Genomic DNA, 27,969 nt, shown 5'->3' with positions numbered 1-27,969 from the left:
CAACTCAGCCTGTTTGCATGGCCAGCTTTTTACAGTGGAGAGAATACACACACACACAAATATCTGTTACCACATCAACATTTATCTGAAAATGTATTTTTAGTAAAATACATTTAATTATACAGCAGGACTCATTTGCCAAACGGACACACAAATGCCTCACCCTCTTAGTGCAGCGACATCGCCCGAATCCCTGCGAAAGAAAAAAAGTTATTGAAGGGGGAAAAGGATAGTACAACATCCCCAAGGTGCCCTTGCCATCACGCTGCCCTATGCTACACTTATATTTAATATCAGGTTCAGACTGGGGGGGGGGGGCGGCCCCACACCCGGAGCCCGCACCCCACCCCCCATCAGGGGAGGACATTGGCGGCCCTGGGGCCAAACGATCGAATTATAATGGCGGCGGGTATAGGAAAAGTCGGTTCGGGGACCACATCAACGAGCCAATGCAGTCCCCGATCCGACTAGATTTTTTAACCTGCCCGATCGAGATCTGCCCGATTTCAGGCCAGATATCGGTCAGGCAGGCCCGTCGGTAGTGCCCATATACGGGCCAAGGGACCAATATCGGCAGCCGGAATCGGCCCGTGTATGGGGACATTGATGGTTTGCTCCACCTCTATGCAGGTATAAAGGTGGGGCAGGCAATATATGATTGACAGCTGGGATTTTTAAATGCCTTTTTAATGGGTATAGATGCGTAAATTGAAAAAAAAAAAGGAATTTGGGTTTCATTTTTAATTTGAAAAGTACTTTTATTTTACAACTCTTTATGTCTGGGTGACAGGTGGGTTGTCCGGGATATTTGTTTACCTCTTATAATCTCCCCTAGAGATAAAACAATTGAAATCATAAGCAGATGTTGCAAACCTCTAATACTTATCTTCATTTTTCAAAGCAGATTCAGGAAATTACAGTAGCAAGACACAAACATTTGTGCTGATTGATATAAGAGATTACTAATGGGTACATATTGTCCTGCTTAGTCTTCTGATATTTGTGCGCATACTATAGATCCATTAGATAAATATGGGCACTTTAGGTGCTAACAACATTACCCAGCTGGGTTATCACATTTCCTGTGTTTTTTCCTTTCACTCTCGGCACGGCACAGAACATTATGCAACATGAACACGTGAACCCCGTAACAGTGAAGAATTCTTACTTGTCAATGCAAACTTTAATTTTCAGTTGGTAATTGAGCTCGGGGAACTTCACCAGCAGCCTGCAATGAAACACAATGAAAATAGATTTTTCAAAAGAAAGTCGGATACAAAAACATTGCTCCGTGTATTCCAACCTAATGTAATTACTAGGGATGCACCGAATCCAGGATTCTCTTCGGAACTCCCCCTTTCTCAGCAGGATTTGGGTTTGGCCGAATCCATATGTCTGGCCAACCCAAATCCGAATTCTTTTGACTTTTGTTCATGTGCCGCTTTACAGAGCGATATGACAAAACTGGAAAATGAGGTTCAATGTTGATAAGTGCAAAGTTATGCACTTTGGTAGGAATAATATAAACGCGAACTATCTACTGAATGGTAGTTTGTTGGGGGATCTTTAATGGAGAAGGATCTGGAGGTTTTTGTAGATCACAAGTTGTCTAATGCCAGGCAGTGTCATTCTGTGGCTACTAAAGCAAATAAAGTGCTGTCTTGTATAAAAGGGCATTGACTCAAGAATGTAAATTGCCGGTGGGATGGCATACGCCGAAGGCAACTTCGGCAGATCGTGGCGCCACGTATGCCATCCCAGCAGCGATTTAGATTCTAGCCGGTGGGATGTCATTGCGGGGAGATTAGTCGCCCGAGACAACTGAGATTTGTTGCGGCGTGACTAATCTCCCCATGTGTCACGGCCCTTAATGTTTGTATATATAGTTTATGTATGTGAGTGTATAGATTGGTAAGTATAGGCTGTGTGTGCTGGGTTTACTTGGAAGGGTTGAACTTGATGGACTCTGGTCTTTTTTCAACCCTATGTAACTATGTAACGTGAACACACGCTTCTATTTAACCCTTCCTATTAGGGTTCAGATTCGGTCTGGTATTTGGCGAATATTTACAAAGGATTCAGGGTTCAGCCAAACCCAAAAATAGTGGATTCCGTGCATCCCTAGTAAATACAGCTGGAGCCCTTGTATGTGAGCATTAACCTTTTGGGTTAACGGCACAGGGATCAATTTGGAGCCCCAGGGTTGCACTAGGGAGTGACTATTTCTCAACGCACACATTACTAACCTGAAGGTGAAAATGTGGTCGTCAATGTTTTTGAGCAGCAATCATCCGACCGAAGCGTGCACCCACAAAATTAATGGGGGAGATGCCGGACGCTTTGTCACTGAACAATTTGAGCTCAGTGGGTGGGTGACATAACACTATTTGCCCCATTTGCCATTGCCCTTAGGGCTTCAAAGGCAAATGCATAATTATGCTCTCATAGGAAGCCATACAGGAACTGGAGCATTTAAAAAATGAACATTTTGCAGTGAGGTCATTTACCAAAAGTGGGCAAATCTGTCTGTGGGCAGTGACCCATGGCAACCAATCAAATGGGTTACTGCCCATGGGCAAATTTGCCCACAGTTGATAAATGAACCCCAATGTATCTATAAGCCTATACACATCCATAACAAAGTTGGCAAACCTGTTCCATATAAAACGAACCTGACTTTGGTAGTAAACTGTACTCCCGTCTTAATAACCAGCGGGCGGTCAGGATGCATTGGCATACACGGCTGCCTCTCCACTACAAAGGCACTGTGGGACAAAAAAATGGTAAGCCTAATAATTCAGAAACCATGCAAAATAATGTGCCATTTCAAAAGTTACTTAGACAAGTTTTATGCTACAAATAAAAAAGGTTAACTTCTCCTTTAAGAAAGGGCAGCCGCTCTTACCTTTTCATGAGGTTTCTAAATAACTCCACAATTCTCTCCTCCAGCATGGGTCGGTGCTGAACTATTGGGTCTCCCTTGTAGGAAACCTTTTGCTGTAACTCCTCTAGCTTTTTGATCTGCTGTCGGGTCTGGAGCTGGGACTCAGCCAGGGAGGTTATCCTGTACGACATGCCATAACCTTGTTATAATCATTTTTTTCCACATTTTTCTTCTTACCCTCACTAAAGCTGGTCCCACTGGCCAATACTGACTAGCAGACTCCGTTACTGAAATCGGTGCTTTATTGAATTGCCTTTGGAAGCCAAAATGATAGCTGCATTAACTGATAACCAGTAGTGCTTTGGTCAGACACTAAATGGAGAAGCTAGAAAATTAATTATAGGAGGATGTTTAATAACATTGGAGGCAAAAATCACCAGCGATGTTGCCCATAGCAACCAGTCACATGTTTGCTTTTGTTTTCTAAAGGTGACCATCCACATGCAGGACTGATATCTGGCTGAAATTGGCCAGGAGTCAATCTGGGAGGTTTGACGTTTCCGTAGGATCGGGGACTGTATCCTTGGTCCGATGTCTCCTATACCCATCATTGTAATTCAATTGTTTGGCCCTAGGGCCAAAATGATCGAATTAGCCCGATATCTCCCACCCTACGTGGGCATACACGTGGCTCTTTATGTGTATGGCCACTTGGTTGCTATGGGCAACATCACCGGTGATGTTTGTCTGCAATGTTAATGAATACTACGGATGCACCGAATCCCGGATTCAGTTCGGGATTCGGGCCGAATCCAGACTTTTTTCAAGGATTCGGTTTTGGCCGAATCCATGGTCCATTTTGTAACCCTTCCCGATCCTAATTAGGATCCGGTTCAGGATTCAGCAGAATTCGTCAGGGTTGGTTCGGCCGAACCCAAAAAAGTGGGTTTGGTGCATCCCTAATGAATACACCCCATAGCGCAGAATGTGTTGAGTCTGAATGGAGTCCTCTGCTGTGGGACATTGTTCAGGCCCTGATGGGATCAAATTGTATGTCCAAATTGTTGTCCTTCCACTCCTTTCTATATATCTACAGGCTTAGTGTTATACATATACGTAAACATAGGTCTGGACTGGCATCCTGAGTACCCAGAGGCACAAACAGCCCCCCAGCAGCCCAATAAATAGTGACCGTCTATGGCATCTTACAGCAGCCCCTCTGGCATTTGCACAAATTCATAGATTGCCAGTTCCGGCCTGATAAACATATGTACACACACACAGAGATAGGCAAGCTTAGTTCTATTCACAAGTTGTTAATGATTTAGCCATTTACCAGTTTTCCAGCCGATCAAGGCAAATATTTGGGGGCCCACCAATGCAGGCAATTTGCTGCCTCCTCTTCCAATCAGCGAGCTCTTCGTCAGTCAATGTCTTCTGAACATATTCCATGGCTGACAGGAGACTGGCCAGATCACTAATAATGGTCTATGGAAAGAAAATGTGCAAGAAGAAAAAAAAAAGCAAATAACTACATATACATAGTTTTATTTTCATTAAGACTTTTGCAGATAAAGGCACCCATGAAGGTAAGAAGCAAATTGATAATTATTATTATTGTCTTTATGCATTAGCTTATATAGCGCACAATGTGCACCGCACTATAAATGTGGAGAAACTTATATATATATATATACACATATATATAAGATTTGCTTGTTTGTATGGATCACTAGCAGATCTTTCCCCAGTATGCCCACCTAAGGTAGGCACTATCATTCTAATTTGATCGTTTGGCCCTAGGGGAGATAGGAGCAAGGACCACATCAATGAGCCAATGCAGTCCCCAATCTTAAAAAATTAAACCTGCCCGATCGAAGCCTGGATGAATTTCACCCAGATATCAGTCGGATGGGGCTGTGAGGGGTCCCCATACATGGGCCGATATGTGGCCAAAGTGGTCTAAAGGACTTGAATTAAGGTCCCCATACACAGGCCGATTTCAGCTACCGATATCGGCCCCTTAGACTGATTTGGCAGCTTATCTGCCCGTGTATGTGCATCACCGATGGGCCTGCCCAGCAGATACCTGTCCTGAAATTGGCCAGATCTTGATTGGGCAGGTTTGATTTTTCTGTCAGATCGGGGACCGCATTGGCTCGTTGATGCAGTTCCCGCTCCTATGGCACCGGTGCCTGGAGTTTGGTTCTAGGGCCAAACGATCAAATCAGCTCAATATCGCCCACCCGTAGGTGGGAATATCAGGAGAAGATCTGCTCACTATGCAACCTCACCAAACAAGCAGATCTTACAGTATATGGTCACCTTTAGTATGGTGCAGGTACAGCCATAAACACCCACAGAAACGCTCCTCTATCAAAAGAAACAGAATTTTCTCTTTTGTTTATACATGTTCTTCTGTGTCAGACTTCTCTCAAAAAAAACCCTTCAGGGCACGGCACGAGTCTGCCCAGTTTGCTCCTCCTCCCCGCTCCCATCTCTTCCTCCCTCCCCATTTCTGCTTAGAGCTGTTCCAGGACCAGCATGCAGGTAGGGAAGTCAGACCAAGCTAAAATGGCAGCTGCTGTCTTAAACAAACGGAGGGAGCTTCTAGGGCTGATTACTCTGGTATGGTAAAGCTTTTTTTTTCTTCCCTAACTATCTTATAACCTACGCAGAACATATATTTGGCACAACCCTTGTTTAAAAGTTAACACTGGCTAAGGGAATTTTCTCCATTTACGTATTCTTTGCACATAAAGGCTACATTTTTTCAAAAATGCCAGTTAGAAACCTCACCCTTCTCAACTGATCCAACGCAGTTAACATCTGCTCCAGCTGCTGCATCTTCTGCCTTGTGACTGACTGATTGCTGCCATTCAGCTCAGAAAGGTCTGCAGGAACAGAAAGCAACCGATGATATGATACAAATATATAAATATCCTACTAGCTTTAATGGGGTTGTTCACCTTTGAATTAACTTTTAGTACAATGTAGAGAGTGATATTCTGAGACCATTTGCAACTGGTCTTTATTTTTTAATATTTCTAGTTTTTTTAGTTATTTCAGCAGCTCTCCAGTTTGGAGTTTCAGCAGCTATCTGGTTGCTAGGGTTTAAATTACCTTAGCAACCAGAGAGTGGTTTGAACGAGAGGCTGGTATATGAGTAGGAGAGGGGCTGAATAGAAAAGTATGTTATAAAAAGTAACAATAACAATAAAACTGGAGCCTCACAGAGCAATAGGTTTTGGCTGCCGGGGTCAGTGAACATTTAGCACAGAATGTTCCCATCTCCTTCTCTTATATAACAACAAAAGAAATACTTAAACCACCAACTGCACAAAGAAGAAGATTTTTATCCCACTAATATATAAAACATTGCCCACATTATTCATCCTTTTGTGTCAATTTAGAAGCCAAGCTTAGGAGTCTGACATCTGGCAGAGTAAGATGATGCTGCAGAGCTAATAATTAATCAATAATATTGTGTAACTTGAATCTTAAATGGGTTGTTCACCTATAAATTAACTTTAGTATGATGTAGAAAGTGCTATTCTGAGACCATTTGCAATCGGTCTTCATTTTGGGTTTTTGAATTATTTAGCAGCTCTCCGGTTTGTAATTTTGGCAGCTATCTGGTTGCTAGGGTCCAATTTAACCTAGCAACCAGGCAATGGTTTAAAAGAGAGACAGGAATATGATTAGAGGGGGGCCTGAATGGAAAGATAATACGAAGTAACAATAACAATAGTATTTTGACCGCCAGGGTCATTGATAGGGGTGCACCGAACCCACTTTCTAAGAATAGGCCTTTCTATAACATACTAAGAGTTAACCTGAAGGTGAACCACCTCTGTGCAGGGAATCAGCAGAAAAGATGGGGGGCTACTGGGGCATCTTTGGGGGCACAGATCTTCCCTGCTAAAGGGCTGTGGGTGCCTTGGGCTAGTACAGGAGCCTAGTACATTAAGTTGCACCATGTTCAGCCTAATTATTTTTGGACCTTTAGATTTCATTTCCCCCCCCCCCCCCCCGAGTTATGAATTTCGGTCTATTTAACTCACCGCTTTGGCTTTTTAAAGTTTTGTAGTTGAAATCAAAGTCATCCTGAAGGTTCTCGACAACTTTCATCTTTTGCTCCAGGTCCTGCAAAGATAAATGGTAACGTTTGGTAGAAACAATGAATCCAATTTGCCAGATAAGATGGAACCCAATGAGGATAGAGAAGATCCACCTCGTACCTGGACTTTTTTCCGCACGTCTTGTAAATGTTGCTCCAACATCTGCTGCTTTTCCGTAACCACGGCTGCTGTGGGGTGCGAGGCCGGACCTCCTTGCTGAATAACAGAAAACGATTGTCAGACAGATTTGATAAATTTTAACAAATAAAACACACAAAGCTGCAGAATCAATAACACACTCACAATGAAAAAAAAAGGCTGCCTGCAATGCCATCCCTATATTCCCACACACAGTGCATTGTGCCTGAGTCTGAGCTTTCAGAAGGAGCCAGCGCTATACATTAGAACTGCTTTCAGCTAACCTATTGTTTCTCCTACTCCCATGTAACTGGAGGAGTCCCAAGCCGGACTTGGATTTCTTACTATTGAGTGCTATTCTGATACCTACTGGGAGCTGCTATCTTGCTCCCTTCCCATTGTTCTGCTGATCGGCTGCTGGGGGTGAGGGCGGGGGGATATCACTCCAACTTGCAGCGCAGCAGTAAAGTGTGCCTGAGTCTGAGCTTTCAGAAGGAGCCAGCGCTACACATTAGAACTGCTTTCAGCTAACCTATTGTTTCTCCTAATCCCATGTAACTGGAGGAGTCCCAAGCCGGACTTGGATTTCTTACTATTGAGTGCTATTCTGATACCTACTGGGAGCTGCTATCTTGCTCCCTTCCCATTGTTCTGCTGATCGGCTGCTGGGGGGGGGGATATCACTCCAACTTGCAGCGCAGCAGTAAAGTGTGCCTGAGTCTGAGCTTTCAGCCAGCGCTACACATTAGAACTGCTTTCAGCTAACCTATTGTTTCTCCTACTCCCATGTAACTGGAGGAGTCCCAAGCCGGACTTGGATTTCTTACTATTGAGTGCTATTTTCATGTCTACCTCTAGGTGGAGAAAGTAACAATAAGTCTAGCCCCACATCACACAGTTCCCGGGCAGGAGAGGTAGCAACCCTAGTTATAGGGGGCAGATAGGCCTTAGACACCCAGTCCGACATGGCTCAAGAGCTGAATATCTAATATAACAAGGTACTTAATGGTTAAACATATAAAAAAAAACTACTTTTGCAGCAAATATTGAGTTGTCAGATACTTTGAGCATCACATTTGGGACAGAGAAAGCCCTTACCTGTGCAGCTGCTGCGGCAGTTTGGAGAAGTCGCCCTTCTTCCCACAGACACCGGGCCACGATTCGGGCAATTTCCATGGGTTTTTCCAAATATCTACTCTGTAATAACAAGGAACAGAATAAAGGGCTTATTTGCCGTTATCCAAACAATTTTACAGACTGATGTTTTTTGCTTTTCACCTTATTTCTAATTTTTTTTTGGTTAGTTTAAAGCAGATGTGATAAAGGACCTTTACCCTCCAACATACATCTCTATCTATATATATTAGATATACAGGTATGGGATCCCTTATCCGGAAACCCCTTATCCAGAAAGTTCCGAATTACAGAAAGGCCATCTCCCATAGACTCCAGTATAAGGAAATAATTCTAATTTTTAAAAATTATTTCCTTTTTCTCTGTAATAATAAAACAGTACCTGTACTTGATCCCAACTAAGATATAATTACCCCTTATTGGGGCAGAACAGCCCTATTGGGTTTATTTAATGGTTAAATGATTCCCTTTTCTCTGTAATAATAAAACAGTACCTGTACTTGATCCCAACTAAGATATAATTACCCCTTATTGGGGGCAGAACAGCCCTATTGGGTTTATTTCATGGTTAAATGATTCCCTTTTCTCTGTAATAATAAAACAGTACCTGTACTTGATCCCAACTAAGATATAATTACCCCTTATTGGGGCAGAACAGCCCTATTGGGTTTATTTCATGGTTAAATGATTCCCTTTTCTCTGTAATAATAAAACAGTACCTGTACTTGATCCCAACTAAGATATAATTACCCCTTATTGGGGCAGAACAGCCCTATTGGGTTTATTTAATGGTTAAATGATTCCCTTTTCTCTGTAATAATAAAACAGTACCTGTACTTGATCCCAACTAAGATATAATTACCCCTTATTGGGGGCAGAACAGCCCTATTGGGTTTATTTCATGGTTAAATTATTCCCTTTTCTCTGTAATAATAAAACAGTACCTGTACTTGATCCCAGCTAAGATATAATTACCCCTTATTGGGGGCAGAACAGCCCTATTGGGTTTATTTCATGGTTAAATTATTCCCTTTTCTCTGTAATAATAAAACAGTACCTGTACTTGATCCCAACTAAGATATAATTACCCCTTATTGGGGGCAGAACAGCCCTATTGGGTTTATTTCATGGTTAAATGATTCCCTTTTCTCTGTAATAATAAAACAGTACCTGTACTTGATCCCAACTAAGATATAATTACCCCTTATTGGGGCAGAACAGCCCTATTGGGTTTATTTCATGGTTAAATGATTCCCTTTTCTCTGTAATAATAAAACAGTACCTGTACTTGATCCCAACTAAGATATAATTACCCCTTATTGGGGGCAGAACAGCCCTATTGGGTTTATTTCATGGTTAAATGATTCCCTTTTCTCTGTAATAATAAAATAGTACCTGTACTTGATCCCAACTAAGATATAATTACCCCTTATTGGGGGCAGAACAGCCCTATTGGGTTTATTTCATGGTTAAATGATTCCCTTTTCTCTGTAATAATAAAACAGTACCTGTAATTGATCCCAACTAAGATATAATTACCCCTTATTGGGGGCAGAACAGCCCTATTGGGTTTATTTCATGGTTCCCGAGCATTCTGGATAACAGGTCCCATACCTGTATAATAAATAGCATTCTATTTCAAAATACATTGATCTATTTGTATGAGGTACATCAATACAATTACAAAGACACCGCTCTGGTTACCTGTAAGAACTGTTTAATCCGCCGCAGGTTGTGTTGATAAAGTACGTTGGATTCTTGCAGAAATCGGCTGTATTGCTGGTCTATCTCCCCCAGTAGGTTGTGAAACACCAGTGTGGCATGGGACTCCTTGCTGGCTGCAAATGCCCTATAAACAAATGGGATAATTAGGATACAAATTGTGCCTAGTGCTATCTCATATATGTATCCCAACAACCACTTTAATGTGCAAACTGAATATAAGAAATGTTTAAAGCTAAAGGGATTCTCCCATGATATTTATGGGGCACTTCTTATCTCTAAATGTCCCTGTTACACAGCAAATAATTCCCTCTGCCATTTAACCTTTTATTCTTGTACCAACAAATGTATTTGTAGCTGTAATATTGGTGTGTAGGCGCCATCTCAGTGCCTTGTGCCTGAGTCTGAGCTTTCAGCCAGCGCTACACATTAGAACTGCTTTCAGCTAACCTATTGTTTCTCCTACTCCCATGTAACTGGAGGAGTCCCAAGCCGGACTTGGATTTCTTACTATTGAGTGCTATTCTGATACCTACTGGGAGCTGCTATCTTGCTCCCTTCCCATTGTTCTGCTGATTGGCTGCTGGGGGTGAGGGGGGGGGATATCACTCCAACTTGCAGCGCAGCAGTAAAGTGTGCCTGAGTCTGAGCTTTCAGAAGGAGCCAGCGCTACACATTAGAACTGCTTTCAGCTAACCTATTGTTTCTCCTACTCCCATGTAACTGGAGGAGTCCCAAGCCGGACTTGGATTTCTTACTATTGAGTGCTATTCTGATACCTACTGGGAGCTGCTATCTTGCTCCCTTCCCATTGTTCTGCTGATTGGCTGCTGGGGGTGAGGGGGGGGGGATATCACTCCAACTTGCAGCGCAGCAGTAAAGTGTGCCTGAGTCTGAGCTTTCAGCCAGCGCTACACATTAGAACTGCTTTCATCTAACCTATTGTTTCTCCTACTCCCATGTAACTGGAGGAGTCCCAAGCCGGACTTGGATTTCTTACTATTGAGTGCTATTCTGATACCTACTGGGAGCTGCTATCTTGCTCCCTTCCCATTGTTCTGCTGATTGGCTGCTGGGGGTGAGGGGGGGGGATATCACTCCAACTTGCAGCGCAGCAGTAAAGTGTGCCTGAGTCTGAGCTTTCAGAAGGAGTCGGCGCTACACATTAGAACTGCTTTCAGCTAACCTATTGTTTCTCCTACTCCCATGTAACTGGAGGAGTCCCAAGCCGGACTTGGATTTCTTACTATTGAGTGCTATTCTGTTTTTTGTTTTTAATAAAGGAGAAGCATTTCTGAATACCCAGAGGTTTCCTGTAACCAGAAACAGCTATAAAAATCTGACTAATCATTAGTAAAACAAACTTTTGTGATGCTCTAAGCCCTGAGATTGCGGTTCGCATTGATTTTGAGTATTTTGACATTTTTGGATTCCCACAATGACTTATGGGAGAAATCATGTTGACATTTCCTACAATTCCCAGCGTGTAATAAAGGCCGTTTGTGGCAGGAATCTCACCAGTCTTGGCTCTCGATCCACGGGGCAAGGAACTGGCGAAGCTCCATTGGAAAGCTGTCACTATAGAGCTGGTGTAACTGCTCCAAGTATCTCGTGTCCAGCTGCTGCAATTGGTTCCACTGCGCCATTTTGTGTGCTAGATAGCTTTAAAATAAAAAAAAAAGTAGAAAAATGTTAAATGACTGTATTATATTCTGTCATATACAGAATCTTTTCTTTAATAAGAGGGGACTTGTCACCCAGACATAAAAAGCTATATAATTACAGTCCTTTTTAAATCTCAGCTGTCAAATCATATATTTCCTACCCCGCCTTTCTTCCTGAGGCATAGAGGCAGGGCAAGCAATTACTTTCACTTTCCATTCTGCACTTCCTTGATGTCACTGTAACCTCTGTCTCTCTCATCACACTCTATGTAAGTGACATTACATAGAGTGTGAGAAAAAAAAAAACCTCTAATCCTGTAGGTAATTATGAATAATATCCGGTGCTGGTTTCCCTTTGGGCTAAACATTAACCCTATCTGTAACAATGGCCCCTTTATTGGAGCTCCCTATAGATCCTCTCAGGTCCCTGTCTGTGTTTCACCTTCACATTAACTTTTACTATGTTATAGAATGTGCTATTCCCAGCAACTTTGCAATTGGTCTTCATTATTATACATTTTTTTTTTTTTTATAGTCCTAGAATTATTTGCGTTCCACCTCTACATCTTTCCAGCTTTCAAATGGGGTCACTGACCCCAACAGCCGAAAACTATTGCTCTGTGATATTGCAATTTTATTATTATTATATATTTTATTGCTTATCTTTCTATTCAGCCCCTCTCCTATATATATTTCAGTCTCTCATTTCAAAAGATTCACGAAACGGTGAAAAAATTTTGTTGCCCGCGACGCCGCGACTATTTATTTTGACGCCGCGACTATTTATTTTGACGCCCGCAACAATTTTTGGACACACGGCTAACTATTCTTTGACGCCGCAACCATTTATTTTGACGCCGTGACCATTTATTTTGACGCCGCGACTATTTATTTTGACGCCACAACTATTTATTTTGACGCCGCGACTATTTATTTTGACGCCACAACTATTTATTTTGACGCCGCGACTATTTATTTTGATGCCACGACTATTTATTTTGACGCCACAACAATTCTTTTGCCGCCCGCGACAATTTTTGGGCACGCAGCTAATTTTTCCACGACTAATTTTTTCATCCGCTTCGCAAAACAATCCGCCAATCCATGCCTGGCTATATTTTGATGCCGCGACAATTCTTTTGACGCCCGCAACAATTTTTGGACACACGGCTAATTTTTCTGCGGCTTTTTTGACGCCCGCGACCATTTATTTTGACGCCACAACTATTTATTTTGCTGCCGCGACTATTTATTTTGATGCCGCGACTATTTATTTTGACGCCGCGACTATTTATTTTGACGCCACAACAATTCTTTTGACGCCCGCGACAATTTTTGGACACGCTGCTAATTTTTCCGCTAAACAATCCGCCAATCCATGCCTGGCTAAACATTTTGCCCGTCACTAGTTACTGCCCATGGGCAAATTTGCCCAGTTTTGATAAATGAGCCCCACTGTGTTCATAAAAAACTGCAGAACAAGCAACAGCTTCGGCACAAAGATATCTCCTCTGTGACTGTAGGCTCATAATAACAATAATAATATTAATAATAACATTTGTTGCATAAGAGACAGCAATGCCACATAAGGCAAAATGAGAGTGTCAGAGAGAAGGTAAGAGAGCGGCAGAACAATGAATATATGTGAGTGAGTGCAGGCACAGGGCATAGGAGAGACAGTTCCTGATGCCAGGCTCATTTCCAGTAAGTGGAGAGGAGGAGGAGGAGGAGGAGGAGACTGACTGTAATCCGGGAAGAAAACACTCGGTGACTGAACTGACTTCCCTGCTCAGACTGACATGTATATAACAGCCTCAGGCACTTACTGGGGCATCACAGCACTAGTCCTAGTTCTATCTTCTTTTATAATAGAGGAAAGTCTTTTGTTATTCTTGCAGTAAACATGGCAAATATCCATTTAAATCCAGTTGTTATATCCCTTCGGTTCCTGTGAGCATAGGAGAGGGTATCTAGGCAAACTACCATCCTCGCCAAGAGGCCCTCTATATAAAGAGCTCCTCCTTAGCACTACTATGGACATAGGTTGCAGCTGGGGAAGTGAGGGGTTTGTTTATGCAGAGCTCATTGTCTTCATTTAAACAAACTAAGCACATAACAGGGGGTGAGAATAAAGGTAAGAACAAATGTCATGTACTGTGATGATCAGGTAAGGTAAGAACAATACAATTATCTATGCTATAATAGAAACACATGGATTTTGTACACTGGTAAGAATAAATGAATACATTTTCGAAACAAGTCCCATTTATTGTGCTTATATTTATACTTTACATATTATATTTATCATATAAGACAGTGATCCCCAACCAGTGGCTCGGGGGCAACATGTTGCTCACTAACCCCTTGGATGTTGCTCTCAGTGCCCCCAAACCAGGGAGTTATTTTTTAATTTCTGACTTGGGGGCAAGTTTTGGTTGAATAAAATTCAGTATAAAGCCAACCAAAGCCTTCTACAGGCTGTCAGTCCACATAGGGGCTACCAAATAGCCATTTATAGGTTTTATTTGCACCCCAAGGAACCTTTTTATGCTTATGTTGCTCCCCAACACTTTCCATTTGAATGTGGCTCTCTGGTATAAAAGGTTGGGGATCCCTGATATAAGGTATTACAGATTTGCACTTTAAAGGGGTTATTTTTATGATTTGTATGGTATAATACTATATTATATTGTATGCATTGCACATAATACATTCTACCATTTAATTCTATGATAAACTTTGAAAAACTGGGCTGCCCAGGTCAAAACCAGATAGGTGGCAACCCTAGTTCCCACTGTCTTTCACTGTAATGTATTTGGAGCAAAGTCAGGCCCAGCCGGCCGGGCAAACTAGGCACCCCAGCCAGTTGGGCACCCTAGGCACCCCAGCCGGCCAGGCACCCTAGGCACCCCAGCCAGTTGGGCACCCTAGGCACCCCAGCCGGCCAGGCACCATAGGCACCCCAGCCGGCCAGGCACCCTAGGCACCCCAGCCGGCCAGGCACCCTAGGCACCCCAGCCGGCCAGGCACCCTAGGCACCCCAGCCGGCCAGGCACCCTAGGCACCCCAGCCGGCCAGGCACCCTAGGCACCCCAGCCGACCAGGCACCCTAGGCACCCCAGCCAGTTGGACACCCTAGGCACCCCAGCCGACCAGGCACCCTAGGCACCCCAGCCAGTCGGGCAATCTAGGCACCCCAGCCAGTCGGGCAACCTAGGCACCCCAGCCGGCCAGGCACCCCAGCCTGTCGGGCACCCTCGGCACCCCAGCCGGCCAGCCAGTCCCCCCATGTGTGTGAGCGTCTGGGTTTGCCTCTGTGGTACTGATAGCCTGAATGAAATTATTATTTGTAAGATAATTCTTAAAAGCTGGGACAAGCCCGGGGCCATAACTAAAAGGAGCAACTATGGGTTTGCTCCCCGAAATTAAAAAAAAATGAACATAAAAGTCCCAGTCATTACTATTTACAGTGCAGGGTTCTGACTCTATAGATGCCAAGATAATGGTGTGTACAGGACAATCTCTCTGCCTGAATGTTGGCACATATAAAGAGAAATTACTCTTTAACCACTAAACAGTGAGGTCTTTGCATTATGGGTTAGGCAGAGACTGTTGCAGTAATGCATAGAACCAAAGGCGGAATGTTCCGTACGGCACACACACAATCACCTATTCCCCACACTTTGTGAGGACATTGTATATATATTCATAATACATATATTGTAGAACCTCTACAGTTGGCCATGTAGGGAGTGTGTGGGGGGTCATCATATTATATCTCATAATGTACTGTAGGTAATGTTTAACACAAGGAGTACACTACACAACTGTGCAAACAGTTGTGTCATTGAATTGTTAATTGCTTACATTGTCAAGAGGGTTGCATGCAATTAGTTTATGCTTAAACAACAGTGTAAAACATCAAAGCCACCTATGTTTTATATTGTTCATTGAACGAGGAATAAATATATTTTTCTATAAATACTACGAGCCTAAAGATTATCATCGTACCCCTAGACACACACTTGTATTAATAGTTTTATACTGGTAAACTGGTAAGCAGTACCAGTAACCACTTCCGACATATAACCACTTCCAACAGGCCATACATGGCCGGATTTGGTTGAAAAGTTTCGGCAGTTTTGGTCATTCAGCTTATGTGTCCAAATTCAATCTGCGTCGCCAGATAAGGACACAACTGCCATACAGTTAAGTTACGCTAAAGGTCCCCATATACTGGCAGATCCACTCGCTTGGCGATGTCGCCAAGCGAGCAGATCTTCTCCCAATATCCCCACCTATGGGTGAGCGATATCGGGAGAATCCAGGATAATCGAATTATAACGACGGGTATAGCATAAGTCGGTCAGGGGACCGTATCAACGAGCCAATGTGGTCCCCGATCCGACTAGATTTTATAACCTGCCCGATTTCAGGCCAGATATCGGTCGGGCAGGCCCGTCGGTAGTGCCCATACACGGACCAATTAGCTGCTGAATCAGTCTAAGGGACGGATATCGCCAGCTACAATTGGCCCGTGTATGGGGACCTTAAGTCTCAATGGGCAGTGTTTGTTGAATTAGGGGGCTGGGAAAGCTATACCCAACTTCCCATAAGCTGCTTAAAAACGATTGCCCTTTAAATAAGACACCAAAGAAAAGCAGCCAATCACTTTGCAGGAGCTACCGAGTTCCGTTAGCGACACTGGGGTAAAAGTGGACACACACACAGGGCTGCCATCAGGAACCCCTGCCTGGATCTGTACTGCTACAGAGATGGAACTTTAGGCTGGTGCATTTCTTGCCCTATATAATATATGGCATTTCTAGCCATATTCATTTTTTGGGTTTAGTTCTCCTTTAATGCTGCTTGAAATGCAATATCCCACTTATCTCTTTGGCTTTTCTCCCCACCAACCTTTGTAAGGTAAGTATCCTAATACCTTTATTCTGCGGTGGCTTCTACAGGACTATCACGCCAGAGGGAAACTGACTGAGATCTCTGCTTTACCTTTCCTGCTGTGCCGTGACAGTAGTTTTGGTTTCCCTATCATGCTAAGCCCACTGGTTTCAGACTTCCTCAGCAAAGTATGTGGTTAATACTTATTTCCTTGGCCCCATGTATTCAGCTGAGCAGTATAATACACTATAGTTACAATGTAGATTCACCGACTCAGTTCGGGATTCGGCCATTTTCAGCAGGATTGGGGATTCCGCCGAATCCTATGGCCAAAGCCATGCAGGCTGCATGATCTATAGTTCCCACTCTCCATTCTTAGCAACTTTTCAATTGGTCTTCATTTTTTAGCATCTATAGTTTTTGCAATATTTGCCTTGTTCTTCTGACTCTTTCCAGCTTTTACATAGGGGGTCACTGACCCCAATAAATAATAATAAATAGGATTCAGAAAGAGAATCTACTAGTTATATCCCACTGAATAAGTCCTGAATCAGTATGAGAATAAATAGCAAAGATTTTCAGTGGAATAAAAACAACAACATTTATTGGCTCAAATTAACAACAACATGAATTATATGAAAAGCATACTATACCAAACAATGACCAGGTGTATCCTAATCTCCTAACGCGTTTCGCACCATGTGGCGCTTCATCAGAGGAGGTGTGGTTTACTTGTGTCACTTCCCTTATATACCCTTAATTTATTAAATATACAGTGTGCAGGGCTACCTAAACACCCCATACCAAGCTAATAGCATATCAAATTTATAAGACATACATAGCCATGGGCTTTCAGGTCGCCCTGTATATAGCACATATTATATCATATATTTTCATATAATTCATGTTGTTGTTAATTTGAGCCAATAAATGTTGTTGTTTTTATTCCACTGAAAATCTTTGCTATTTATGGTCACTGACCCCAGCAGTCCCTAAACTATTGATCGGGCTACAATGTTACTGTAATTTTTTTTATTACTTGTCTTTCTTTTCAAGCCCACATCTATTCACAATCTAGTCTTTCATTCAAACCACTGTCTGGTTGCTAGGTTAAATTGGACCCTAGCAACCAGATACCTGCTAAAAATTCCAAACCAGAGAGTTGCTAATCAAAAAGCTAAAACATTAAAAAAAAAAAAACACACAAAAAATGAAGACCAAATGCAAATTGTCACAGAATAGTATTCTCTATATGTGCTGTCCCACCCCTATTACAATTAACGGGCAAATTATATATATATATATAGCTGCAGGGCTGGATTCAGTTAAAATGACATATAGTTATGTCTATGGAGCCTATGAGCAACCTGGGGGCCATAAAAATCCTTTGGAGGGCCACATCCAGCCCTTGGGCTTCCAATTGGACAGCCCTGCTCTACATTATACTAAAGGTAAATTCAAAGGAGAACAACCCCTTTCAGGTGAGAGAAGGACTGGATTGGCTCAACAAATTTTATATTAATGATGGACAGGCCAATAATGAATAAAGGGACATTGCCATTAAAAATAAAAGACGCCCATGGCCATGGTTCTATTTGGAAACAGATGATGGGACAGATAAGGGATCTTTCCTTAATTTGGATCTATATACCTTAAGTCTACTAAAAAATCATTTAAACATCATTTAAACCCAATAGGATTGTTCTGCCCCCAATAAGGGGTAATTATATCTTAGTTGGGATCAAGTACAGGTACTGTTTTATTATTACAGAGAAAAGGGAATCATTTAACCATGAAATAAATCCAATAGGGCTGTTCTGCCCCAATAAGGGGTAATTATATCTTAGTTGGGATCAAGTACAGGTACTGTTTTATTATTACAGAGAAAAGGGAATCATTTAACCATGAAATAAACCCAATAGGATTGTTCTGCCCCCAATAAGGGGTAATTATATCTTAGTTGGGATCAAGTACAGGTACTGTTTTATTATTACAGAGAAAAGGGAATCATTTAACCATGAAATAAACCCAATAGGGCTGTTCTGCCCCAATAAGGGGTAATTATATCTTAGTTGGGATCAAGTACAGGTACTGTTTTATTATTACAGAGAAAAGGGAATCATTTAACCATGAAATAAACCCAATAGGATTGTTCTGCCCCCAATAAGGGGTAATTATATCTTAGTTGGGATCAAGTACAGGTACTGTTTTATTATTACAGAGAAAAGGGAATCATTTAACCATGAAATAAATCCAATAGGGCTGTTCTGCCCCAATAAGGGGTAATTATATCTTAGTTGGGATCAAGTACAGGTACTGTTTTATTATTACAGAGAAAAGGGAATCATTTAACCATGAAATAAATCCAATAGGGCTGTTCTGCCCCAATAAGGGGTAATTATATCTTAGTTGGGATCAAGTACAGGTACTGTTTTATTATTACAGAGAAAAGGGAATAATTTAACCATGAAATAAACCCAATAGGATTGTTCTGCCCCCAATAAGGGGTAATTATATCTTAGTTGGGATCAAGTACAGGTACTGTTTTATTATTACAGAGAAAAGGGAATCATTTAACCATGAAATAAACCCAATAGGGCTGTTCTGCCCCAATAAGGGGTAATTATATCTTAGTTGGGATCAAGTACAGGTACTGTTTTATTATTACAGAGAAAAGGGAATCATTTAACCATGAAATAAACCCAATAGGATTGTTCTGCCCCCAATAAGGGGTAATTATATCTTAGTTGGGATCAAGTACAGGTACTGTTTTATTATTACAGAGAAAAGGGAATCATTTAACCATGAAATAAATCCAATAGGATTGTTCTGCCCCAATAAGGGGTAATTATATCTTAGTTGGGATCAAGTACAGGTACTGTTTTATTATTACAGAGAAAAGGGAATCATTTAACCATTAAATAAACCCAATAGGATTGTTCTGCCCCAATAAGGGGTAATTATATCTTAGTTGGGATCAAGTACAGGTACTGTTTTATTATTACAGAGAAAAGGGAATCATTTAACCATGAAATAAACCCAATAGGATTGTTCTGCCCCCAATAAGGGGTAATTATATCTTAGTTGGGATCAAGTACAGGTACTGTTTTATTATTACAGAGAAAAGGGAATCATTTAACCATTAAATAAACCCAATAGGACTGTTCTGCCCCCAATAAGGGGTAATTATATCTTAGTTGGGATCAAGTACAGGTACTGTTTTATTATTACAGAGAAAAGGGAATCATTTAACCATGAAATAAACCCAATAGGGCTGTTCTGCCCCAATAAGGGGTAATTATATCTTAGTTGGGATCAAGTACAGGTACTGTTTTATTATTACAGAGAAAAGGGAATCATTTACCGTATATACTCGAGTATAAGCCGATCCGAATATAAGCCGAGGTACCTAATTTTACCTAAGAAAACTGGAAAAACCTATTGACTCGAGTATAAGCCTAGGCATCCATTTCTATTAACACACCTGCACACTAGCTTGTGTCCGAGTAGTAAGGGCAAAGTAGTAAGCGCAGCGCCAGATTACTTGTCCAACCGGCCATCCATCTAAATGCCCAATGGCAGATACACAGAGACTGATATACTAACCATCAAACTAGGAAATACTGAGGGATTCCCAGCTGTTCCAAATATTTTCTGTTGTTATTAACACTTTGCTCCAGGCTTTAGATCCGTGGGTCAGGTATAGCATTGTGGAGACCATCACCAGTATAAGTTTCAGATCATTTATTATCATTTCACAGACCTAAAACACTCTTTTTGTCCCTTGTTAGCCCTACCCAAACAGTGCCACAGATATCATTCTCCCCCCAAGCCCCTCAGCTCCCATACAAACCCCTACAGGTAAAGATACTCTTGCTGCAGTGGAGCTTGTTTAATCTAAATTGTAACAAGCGGGTCTATAAAATGTTAATGTCCTGAAGCAAGTTAAGTTTGTATTGGAATGAGGTTTATACCAGCCATCCGTCGCATCCAGCCATCGGGAGCCATCACGCACGTCACGTCACACACGGGGGGGGGTTGCGCGACGGCTCCCGAGGGCTGGAGATGGCTGGATGCGACGGATGGGCGGTATAAACCTGATGGTTGGATGCAACGGCTGGCCGGTGCACGCCCGATGCCTGGAGAGGATGAATTGTCCAGTTGGATTGGTAATTTGGTACTTGACTCGAGTATAAGCCGAGGGTTCCTTTTTTAGCACATTTTGAGTGCTGGAAAACTCGGCTTATACTCGAGTATATACGGTAACCATGAAATAAACTCAATAGGGCTGTTCTGCCCCAATAAGGGGTAATTATATCTTAGTTGGGATCAAGTACAGGTACTGTTTTATTATTACAGAGAAAGGGGAATCATTTAACCATGAAATAAACCCAATAGGGCTGTTCTGCCCCCAATAAGGGGTAATTATATCTTAGTTGGGATCAAGTACAGGTACTGTTTTATTATTACAGAGAAAGGGGATCATTTAACCATGAAATAAACCCAATAGGGCTGTTCTGCCCCCAATAAGGGGTAATTATATCTTAGTTGGGATCAAGTACAGGTACTGTTTTATTATTACAGAGAAAAGGGAATCATTTAACCATGAAATAAACCCAATAGGGCTGTTCTGCCCCCAATAAGGGGTAATTATATCTTAGTTGGGATCAAGTACAGGTACTGTTTTATTATTACAGAGAAAGGGGAATCATTTAACCATTAAATAAACCCAATAGGGCTGTTCTGCCCCAATAAGGGCTAATTATATCTTAGTTGGAATCAAGTACAGGTACTGTTTTATTATTACAGAGAAAAAGAAGATTAGAATTAGAATTATTTTCTTATAATGGAGTCTATGGAAGATGGCCTATCCGTAATTCGGAACTTTCTGCATAATGGGTTTCCGGATAAGGGATCCAATACCTGTATCACAAAACCAGCTGAATATTTCAAATGAATCATATATTCAAAATTGCTTATTTTAGCAGCATAAGGCTTGGTTTCATATTTAATTTTATTTACATTTTATAACAATGGTAGTTGCCCTTTAAATAAAACTTTTGACTGCCAGCAGCTGGCGCAGTTCCGGCAATGCCAGTTGCCTAGCAATGTGTTTTATCACATCGGAATGGAATAGGAAAACACGGAAGCGACACTGCCGGCAGTTAAAGGGATACAGCCATGATATTTATGGGGTACTTTAGATTTCTAAATGACACTGTTACACAGCAAATAATTCCCTCTGCCATTTAACCTTTTATTCTTGTACCAACAAATGTATTTGTAGCTGTAATATTGGTGTGTAGGCGCCATCTCAGTGCCTTGTGCCTGAGTCTGAGCTTTCAGCCAGCGCTACACATTAGAACTGCTTTCAGCTAACCTATTGTTTCTCCTACTCCCATGTAACTGGAGGAGTCCCAAGCCGGACTTGGATTTCTTACTATTGAGTGCTATTCTGATACCTACTGGGAGCTGCTATCTTGGTCCCTTCCCATTGTTCTTCTGATCGGCTGCTGGGGGGGAGGGGGGGGATATCACTCCAACTTGCAGCGCAGCAGTAAAGTGTGAGTGAAGTTTATCAGAGCACAGGTCACATGGCTGTGGCACCCTGGGAAATGAAGAATATGGCTAGCCCCATGGGAAAAACAGATTACAATGCAGGATTCTGCTGGAGAAGCTCTAGCAACAGGTGCATGTAGCGGTTTCTGAGATATTAGCGGTTTTAGACTGCCAATAGCAGGCTTTTCACTCAACAGCTTTGTGAAGACCTGACCTGTCTATGTACTTCCTGTAGTCAGTTAACCCTAGGTTTGCTGACTCTCGGTCAGGCTAAAAGCCTAATATACAGCAGATTCAAAAAATGCTCAGAGAAGCACTCCTAATAAGTTTAATGATTTTTTTCAGCTTTAGATCCCCTTTAAATTGATCTTGTCTCTATAAATGTTATTATATATATATTATAATAGTTACTTCTGTCCTGCAGGTTAAAACCCAAAGCCACTTTTGCTAGAGAGCCGGCCCCGCTTCCCTCTACTAAAAGCTGGAATTAAGAATTAAATAGGCAGACTAGATAAATCAGAGTTTGTACATTATTCACATCGGTCCCTGTCCCTGAGGAGCTTACTATCTAAGCAGACACAATTAGAACATGCCTACTGCAGAGAGTGCCCTGGCTGGAATGGATCCTGGCACCCTAGCAATGGATCCTGGCACCCCAGCAAAGGAGTCTGGCTATCCTGGCACCCCAGCAATGGAGCCTGGCACCCCAGCAAAGGAGCCTGGCTATCCTGGCACCCCAGCAATGGAGGCTGGCACCCCAGCAATGGATCCTGGCACCCCAGCAAACGAGCCTGGCTATCCTGGCACCCCAGCAATGGAGCCTGGCACCCCAGCAATGGATCCTGGCACCCCAGCAAAGGAGCCTGGCTATCCTGGCACCCCAGCAATGGATCCTGGCACCCCAGCAAAAGAGCCTGGCTATCCTGGCACCCCAGCAATGGAGCCTGGCACCCCAGCAAAGGAGCCTGGCTATCCTGGCACCCCAGTAATGGAGGCTGGCACCCCAGCAATGGATCCTGGCACCCCAGCAAAGGAGCCTGGCTATCCTGGCACCCCAGCAATGGAGCCTGGCACCCCAGCAATGGAGGCTGGCTATCCTGGCACCCCAGCAAAGGATCCTGGCACCCCAGCAATTGAGCCTGGCACCCCAGCAATGGATCCTGGCACCCCAGCAATGGATCCTGGCACCCCAGCAATGAATCTTGGCTATCCTGGCACCCCAGCAATGGATCCTGGTACCCCAGCAATGGATCCTGGCACCCCAGAAATGGATCCTGGCACCCCAGCAATGAATCTTGGCTATCCTGGCACCCCAGCAATGGATCCTGGCACCCCAGCAATGGATCCTGGCACCCCAGCAATGAATTTTGGCTATCCTGGCACCCCAGCAATGGATCCTGGCACCCCAGCAATGAATTTTGGCTATCCTGGCAACCCAGCAATGGATCCTGGTACCCCAGAAATGGATCCTGGCACCCCAGAAATGGATCTGGTACCTTTAAGTTAACTTTTAATAAGTTATAGAGTGTCCTATTTCTAGCAACTTTGCAATTGGTCTTCATTATTTAATTTTTTTATATTATTTGTCTTCTGTTTCTACATCCAGCTTTTCAAATTAGGGTCACTGACCCCAGCACCAAAAAACCTATTGCTCTGTGATCTTACATTTTTCTTTTTATTGCTACTTTTTATTGCTAATCTTTCAATTCAGGCCCCCTCCTATTCATATTCCAGTTTTTCATTCAAACCACTGCCTGGTTGCTAAGGTAAACAAGAACCTAGCAACCAGATAGCTGCTGAAATTACAAACTGGAGAGCTGCTGAACAAAAAGGTAAATAACCAAAAAAAACACAAATAATAAAAAATGAAGACCAACTGCAAATTGTCTCAAAATATAGTTGTCTACATCATACTGAAAGTTAATTTTAAAGGTGAACAGCCCCTTCAAAATCATGTGACTTTAGAGAACGTGACTAGGTAGTCTAAAGCCTTCACCTGGGATTTTTCTAATTTGTATCATATTTGGTAATTGGCCAAAAATGTGGATTCAGTCCATCCCTAAATATCACTTTATTACCTCAATCGGCTGGATAATAGCTTATTCTCTTTTTTACCCATTTCACGATGAAACACTAAATCCTAGTTTAAAGGGTAGGGTAGAGTAATATTCTACAACAGTTTGCAATTGGTCTTCATTTTTTATTATTTGTGGTTGTTTAATTATTTAGATTTTATGTACAGGTATGGGATCCCTTATCCGTAAACCCCGTTATCCAGAAAGTTCCGAATTCTAATTTTTAAAATTGATTTCCTTTTCCTCTATAATAATAAAACAGTACCTGTACTTGATCCCAACTAAGATATAATTACCCCTTATTGGGGGCAGAACAGCCCTATTGGGTTTATTTCATGGTTAAATGATTCCCTTTTCTCTGTAATAATAAAACAGTACCTGTACTTGATCCCAACTAAGATATAATTACCCCTTATTGGGGGCAGAACAGCCCTATTGGGTTTATTTCATGGTTAAATGATTCCCTTTTCTCTGTAATAATAAAACAGTACCTGTACTTGATCCCAACTAAGATATAATTACCCCTTATTGGGGCAGAACAGCCCTATTGGGTTTATTTAATGGTTAAATGATTCCCTTTTCTCTGTAATAATAAAACAGTACCTGTACTTGATCCCAACTAAGATATAATTACCCCTTATTGGGGCAGAACAGCCCTATTGGGTTTATTTAATGGTTAAATGATTCCCTTTTCTCTGTAATAATAAAACAGTACCTGTACTTGATCCCAACTAAGATATAATTACCCCTTATTGGGGGCAGAACAGCCCTATTGGGTTTATTTCATGGTTAAATGATTCCCTTTTCTCTGTAATAATAAAACAGTACCTGTACTTGATCCCAACTAAGATATCATCAATCTTTTTTGGGGCAAAAGAATCCTATTGGGTTTGTTCAATATTTAAATAATTTTTAGCAGAGGTAAGGAGATCCAAATTATGGAAAGATCCCTTATCTGGAAAACCCTTGGTCCCAAGCATTCTGGATAACAGGTCCCATACCAGTATCAGCTCTTCAGTTTGGAATTTCAGCAGTTATCTGGTTGCTATGGACCATATTATCCTAGCAACCAGTGGTTTGAATTATATATTGAGACTTGAATATAAATAGGAGAGGGTTTGAATGAATAAAAATATAAGTAATTGGGAAAAAAATGACAGTAACAATAACATTGTAGCCTCACAGAGCAATTGTTTATGGGCCATGGGGGTCAGTGACCCCCATCTGAAAGCTTAAAAAAATCAGAAGGCAGATAACTCACAAACTATAAAATATAAAAAAAGAAGACCAATTGAAAATTTGCTAGAGTTGCCCATTCTATAACATACTGAAGTTTAACTTGAAGGTGAACCACCACCCACTAATATGCCCAGAGAGGAAACTGGCAGCTTGAAACCATAACCAGCTACATATCACAGTAGTTGTAAATGCAAACACAGAATCCCAAGCAATGGTCAATAAGTAACAAAAGGGCATGTACTGTAGATTGGAAATGTATTATCAGTCTACGTGAAAGGGAATCTGCACCTCAATTTTTAGTTTTTTGCATAGTGACAGATAATATAATTCTAAGCAACTTTTCAATATACATACAGAAAATATAAACAGAAAGACAGACATACTGTACGTAGCATATGGTGTCTGTATCTCTCACACTGTGCCCCATTGCAGGCCTGTACAGATCAGCAGGGAAGTATTTAGGTGCCACACAAGGCACCGGCTCTAAATATTGCCCCAGATAGCGGGGGTAAAATGTGCCGGACCACTTGTCCCCCCAGCTCTGCCTGGGGAGGGTTGTTATTGTTTTCGTTTTTAAAACTTTATTAGCAACTGGTGTGGCATCCCCCACAAAGACAGATTCAGGGCTAATACAGGTATAGGACCCCTTATCCGGAAACCCGTTATCCAGAAAGTTCAGAATTAGGTAAAGGCCATCTCCCATAGAGTCCATTATAAGCAAATAATTCTAATTTTTAAAAATGATTTCCTTTTTCTCTATAATATTAAAACAGTACCTTGTAATTGATCCCAACTAAGATATAATTACCCCTTATTGGGGCAGAACAGCCCTATTGGGTTTATTTCATGGTTAAATGATTCCCTTTTCTCTGTAATAATAAAACAGTACTTGTACTTGATCCCAACTAAGATATAATTACCCCTTATTGGGGGCAGAACAGCCCTATTGGGTTTATTTCATGGTTAAATGATTCCCTTTTCTCTGTAATAATAAAACAGTACCTGTACTTGATCCCAACTAAGATATAATTACCCCTTATTGGGGGCAGAACAGCCCTATTGGGTTTATTTCATGGTTAAATGATTCCCTTTTCTCTGTAATAATAAAACAGTACCTGTACTTGATCCCAACTAAGATATAATTACCCCTTATTGGGGCAGAACAGCCCTATTGGGTTTATTTCATGGTTAAATGATTCCCTTTTCTCTGTAATAATAAAACAGTACCTGTACTTGATCCCAACTAAGATATAATTACCCCTTATTGGGGGCAGAACAGCCCTATTGGGTTTATTTCATGGTTAAATGATTCCCTTTTCTCTGTAATAATAAAACAGTACCTGTACTTGATCCCAACTAAGATATAATTACCCCTTATTGGGGCAGAACAGCCCTATTGGGTTTATTTCATGGTTAAATGATTCCCTTTTCTCTGTAATAATAAAACAGTACCTGTACTTGATCCCAACTAAGATATAATTACCCCTTATTGGGGCAGAACAGCCCTATTGGGTTTATTTCATGTTTAAATGATTCCCTTTTCTCTGACTCCTAAACTAACCCTTTCATATCTGTCTCACTGCCGGGAATACATGGAAACACCAGTTGGTCCCAGGAAGGGCAGTAAAGAGTTAATGCTCTGTCCTCCACAGAGGGGGAAGGGCCCACCCAGGCCGGAGCCCACCAGGGAGAAGGCAGCCCAGTGCAACCCTGCAGACTTTCAACGTCAATTCCATTTGAAAAGAACATGAAAACCAGGGACATTTTCTGCAGAAAGTTGCTTAGAATGACATTTTCTTTCATTATGCAAAAAATGCATTTTTTTTGGCGCACCGGCCCTTTAAATAGAATGAAAATACTAAGGTAGCGGCTACAGCTGAGGCCCTGACACCCCGTGCAATGGCTCGGCAAGGGCAGGCACGCAGGTAAATTCCACAGCCCACGTCAGCCGAGACCACGTATCCGCCAATACGCGCGACTTGCCCTACGTACGGACGAACCCTCACCCGCGGGCGCAGCCAGCCCTCGCTCACCTTCGCAGTCCCTCTGACGCAGCTCCGTACTCGCTGGAATGGACTTGCTATGAGGAAGTTGTGATTTCACGAGCACGTGATCAAGTTACGGGCAGGAGAGAATGACATCATACAGGGGGAGTGTCCATCTCCACTGCTGGCTGAGGACTTGTCCCTGCCCCCCCTGTTACAGCGACCGAGAATAAGCAGCTATTATTATTATTATTAACATGTATTTATAAAGCTCCAACATATTCCGCAGCGCTGTACATTGTAAAAGTAAAACATACAATAAGCTGTGCTGTCTATGAAGAAAATGGCAGGGGAGGGGGGACTGGAATAAAAGTTGTAGTGACGGAAGGTCGGGGGGAGTTCCCCTCAAACTGGGCAAGAGTTAAGGTGGCCATACACTGTAAGATTAGCTTGTTTAGTGAGGGTCTTCTCCTGATATACCCACAGTATGGTAGATACAGTACGATAGATACAAGTACAGTACGATAGATACAATATGACAGGGACAGT

The 27,969-nt window shown here is 42.1% G+C and overlaps 1 protein-coding gene across 3 annotated transcripts in view; it reads right to left on the bottom strand.

The window, feature by feature from the left end:
• The window catches only part of stat3.1 (signal transducer and activator of transcription 3, gene 1), a 40,658-nt gene extending 13,071 nt beyond the window's left edge, over nt 1-27,587 (bottom strand). The window contains exons 1-12 of one of the 3 annotated variants that reach the window (XM_031894682.1): nt 27,442-27,587; nt 11,518-11,661; nt 9,982-10,126; nt 8,242-8,340; nt 7,126-7,221; nt 6,949-7,030; nt 5,684-5,778; nt 4,221-4,372; nt 2,906-3,064; nt 2,673-2,765; nt 1,169-1,228; nt 164-193 (exon numbers count right to left, since the gene is read on the bottom strand). In XM_031894682.1, the coding sequence (XP_031750542.1) occupies nt 164-193; nt 1,169-1,228; nt 2,673-2,765; nt 2,906-3,064; nt 4,221-4,372; nt 5,684-5,778; nt 6,949-7,030; nt 7,126-7,221; nt 8,242-8,340; nt 9,982-10,126; nt 11,518-11,645 (1,139 nt within the window). In that variant the 5' untranslated portion in view covers nt 11,646-11,661; nt 27,442-27,587. The remainder of the gene's footprint in view (nt 1-163; nt 194-1,168; nt 1,229-2,672; nt 2,766-2,905; nt 3,065-4,220; nt 4,373-5,683; nt 5,779-6,948; nt 7,031-7,125; nt 7,222-8,241; nt 8,341-9,981; nt 10,127-11,517; nt 11,662-27,441) is intronic. The other 2 variants (XM_031894683.1, XM_031894680.1) reach the window with 2 other exon arrangements.
• Between the last annotated feature and the right edge of the window lie 382 nt (nt 27,588-27,969).

The sequence above is a fragment of the Xenopus tropicalis genome, chromosome 10, assembly GCF_000004195.4.
Source record: "Xenopus tropicalis strain Nigerian chromosome 10, UCB_Xtro_10.0, whole genome shotgun sequence".
Classification (NCBI taxonomy): domain Eukaryota; kingdom Metazoa; phylum Chordata; class Amphibia; order Anura; family Pipidae; genus Xenopus; species Xenopus tropicalis.
Note: the sequence above shows the minus strand (reverse complement) of the source record. Positions and strands in the feature narration are given on the sequence as shown.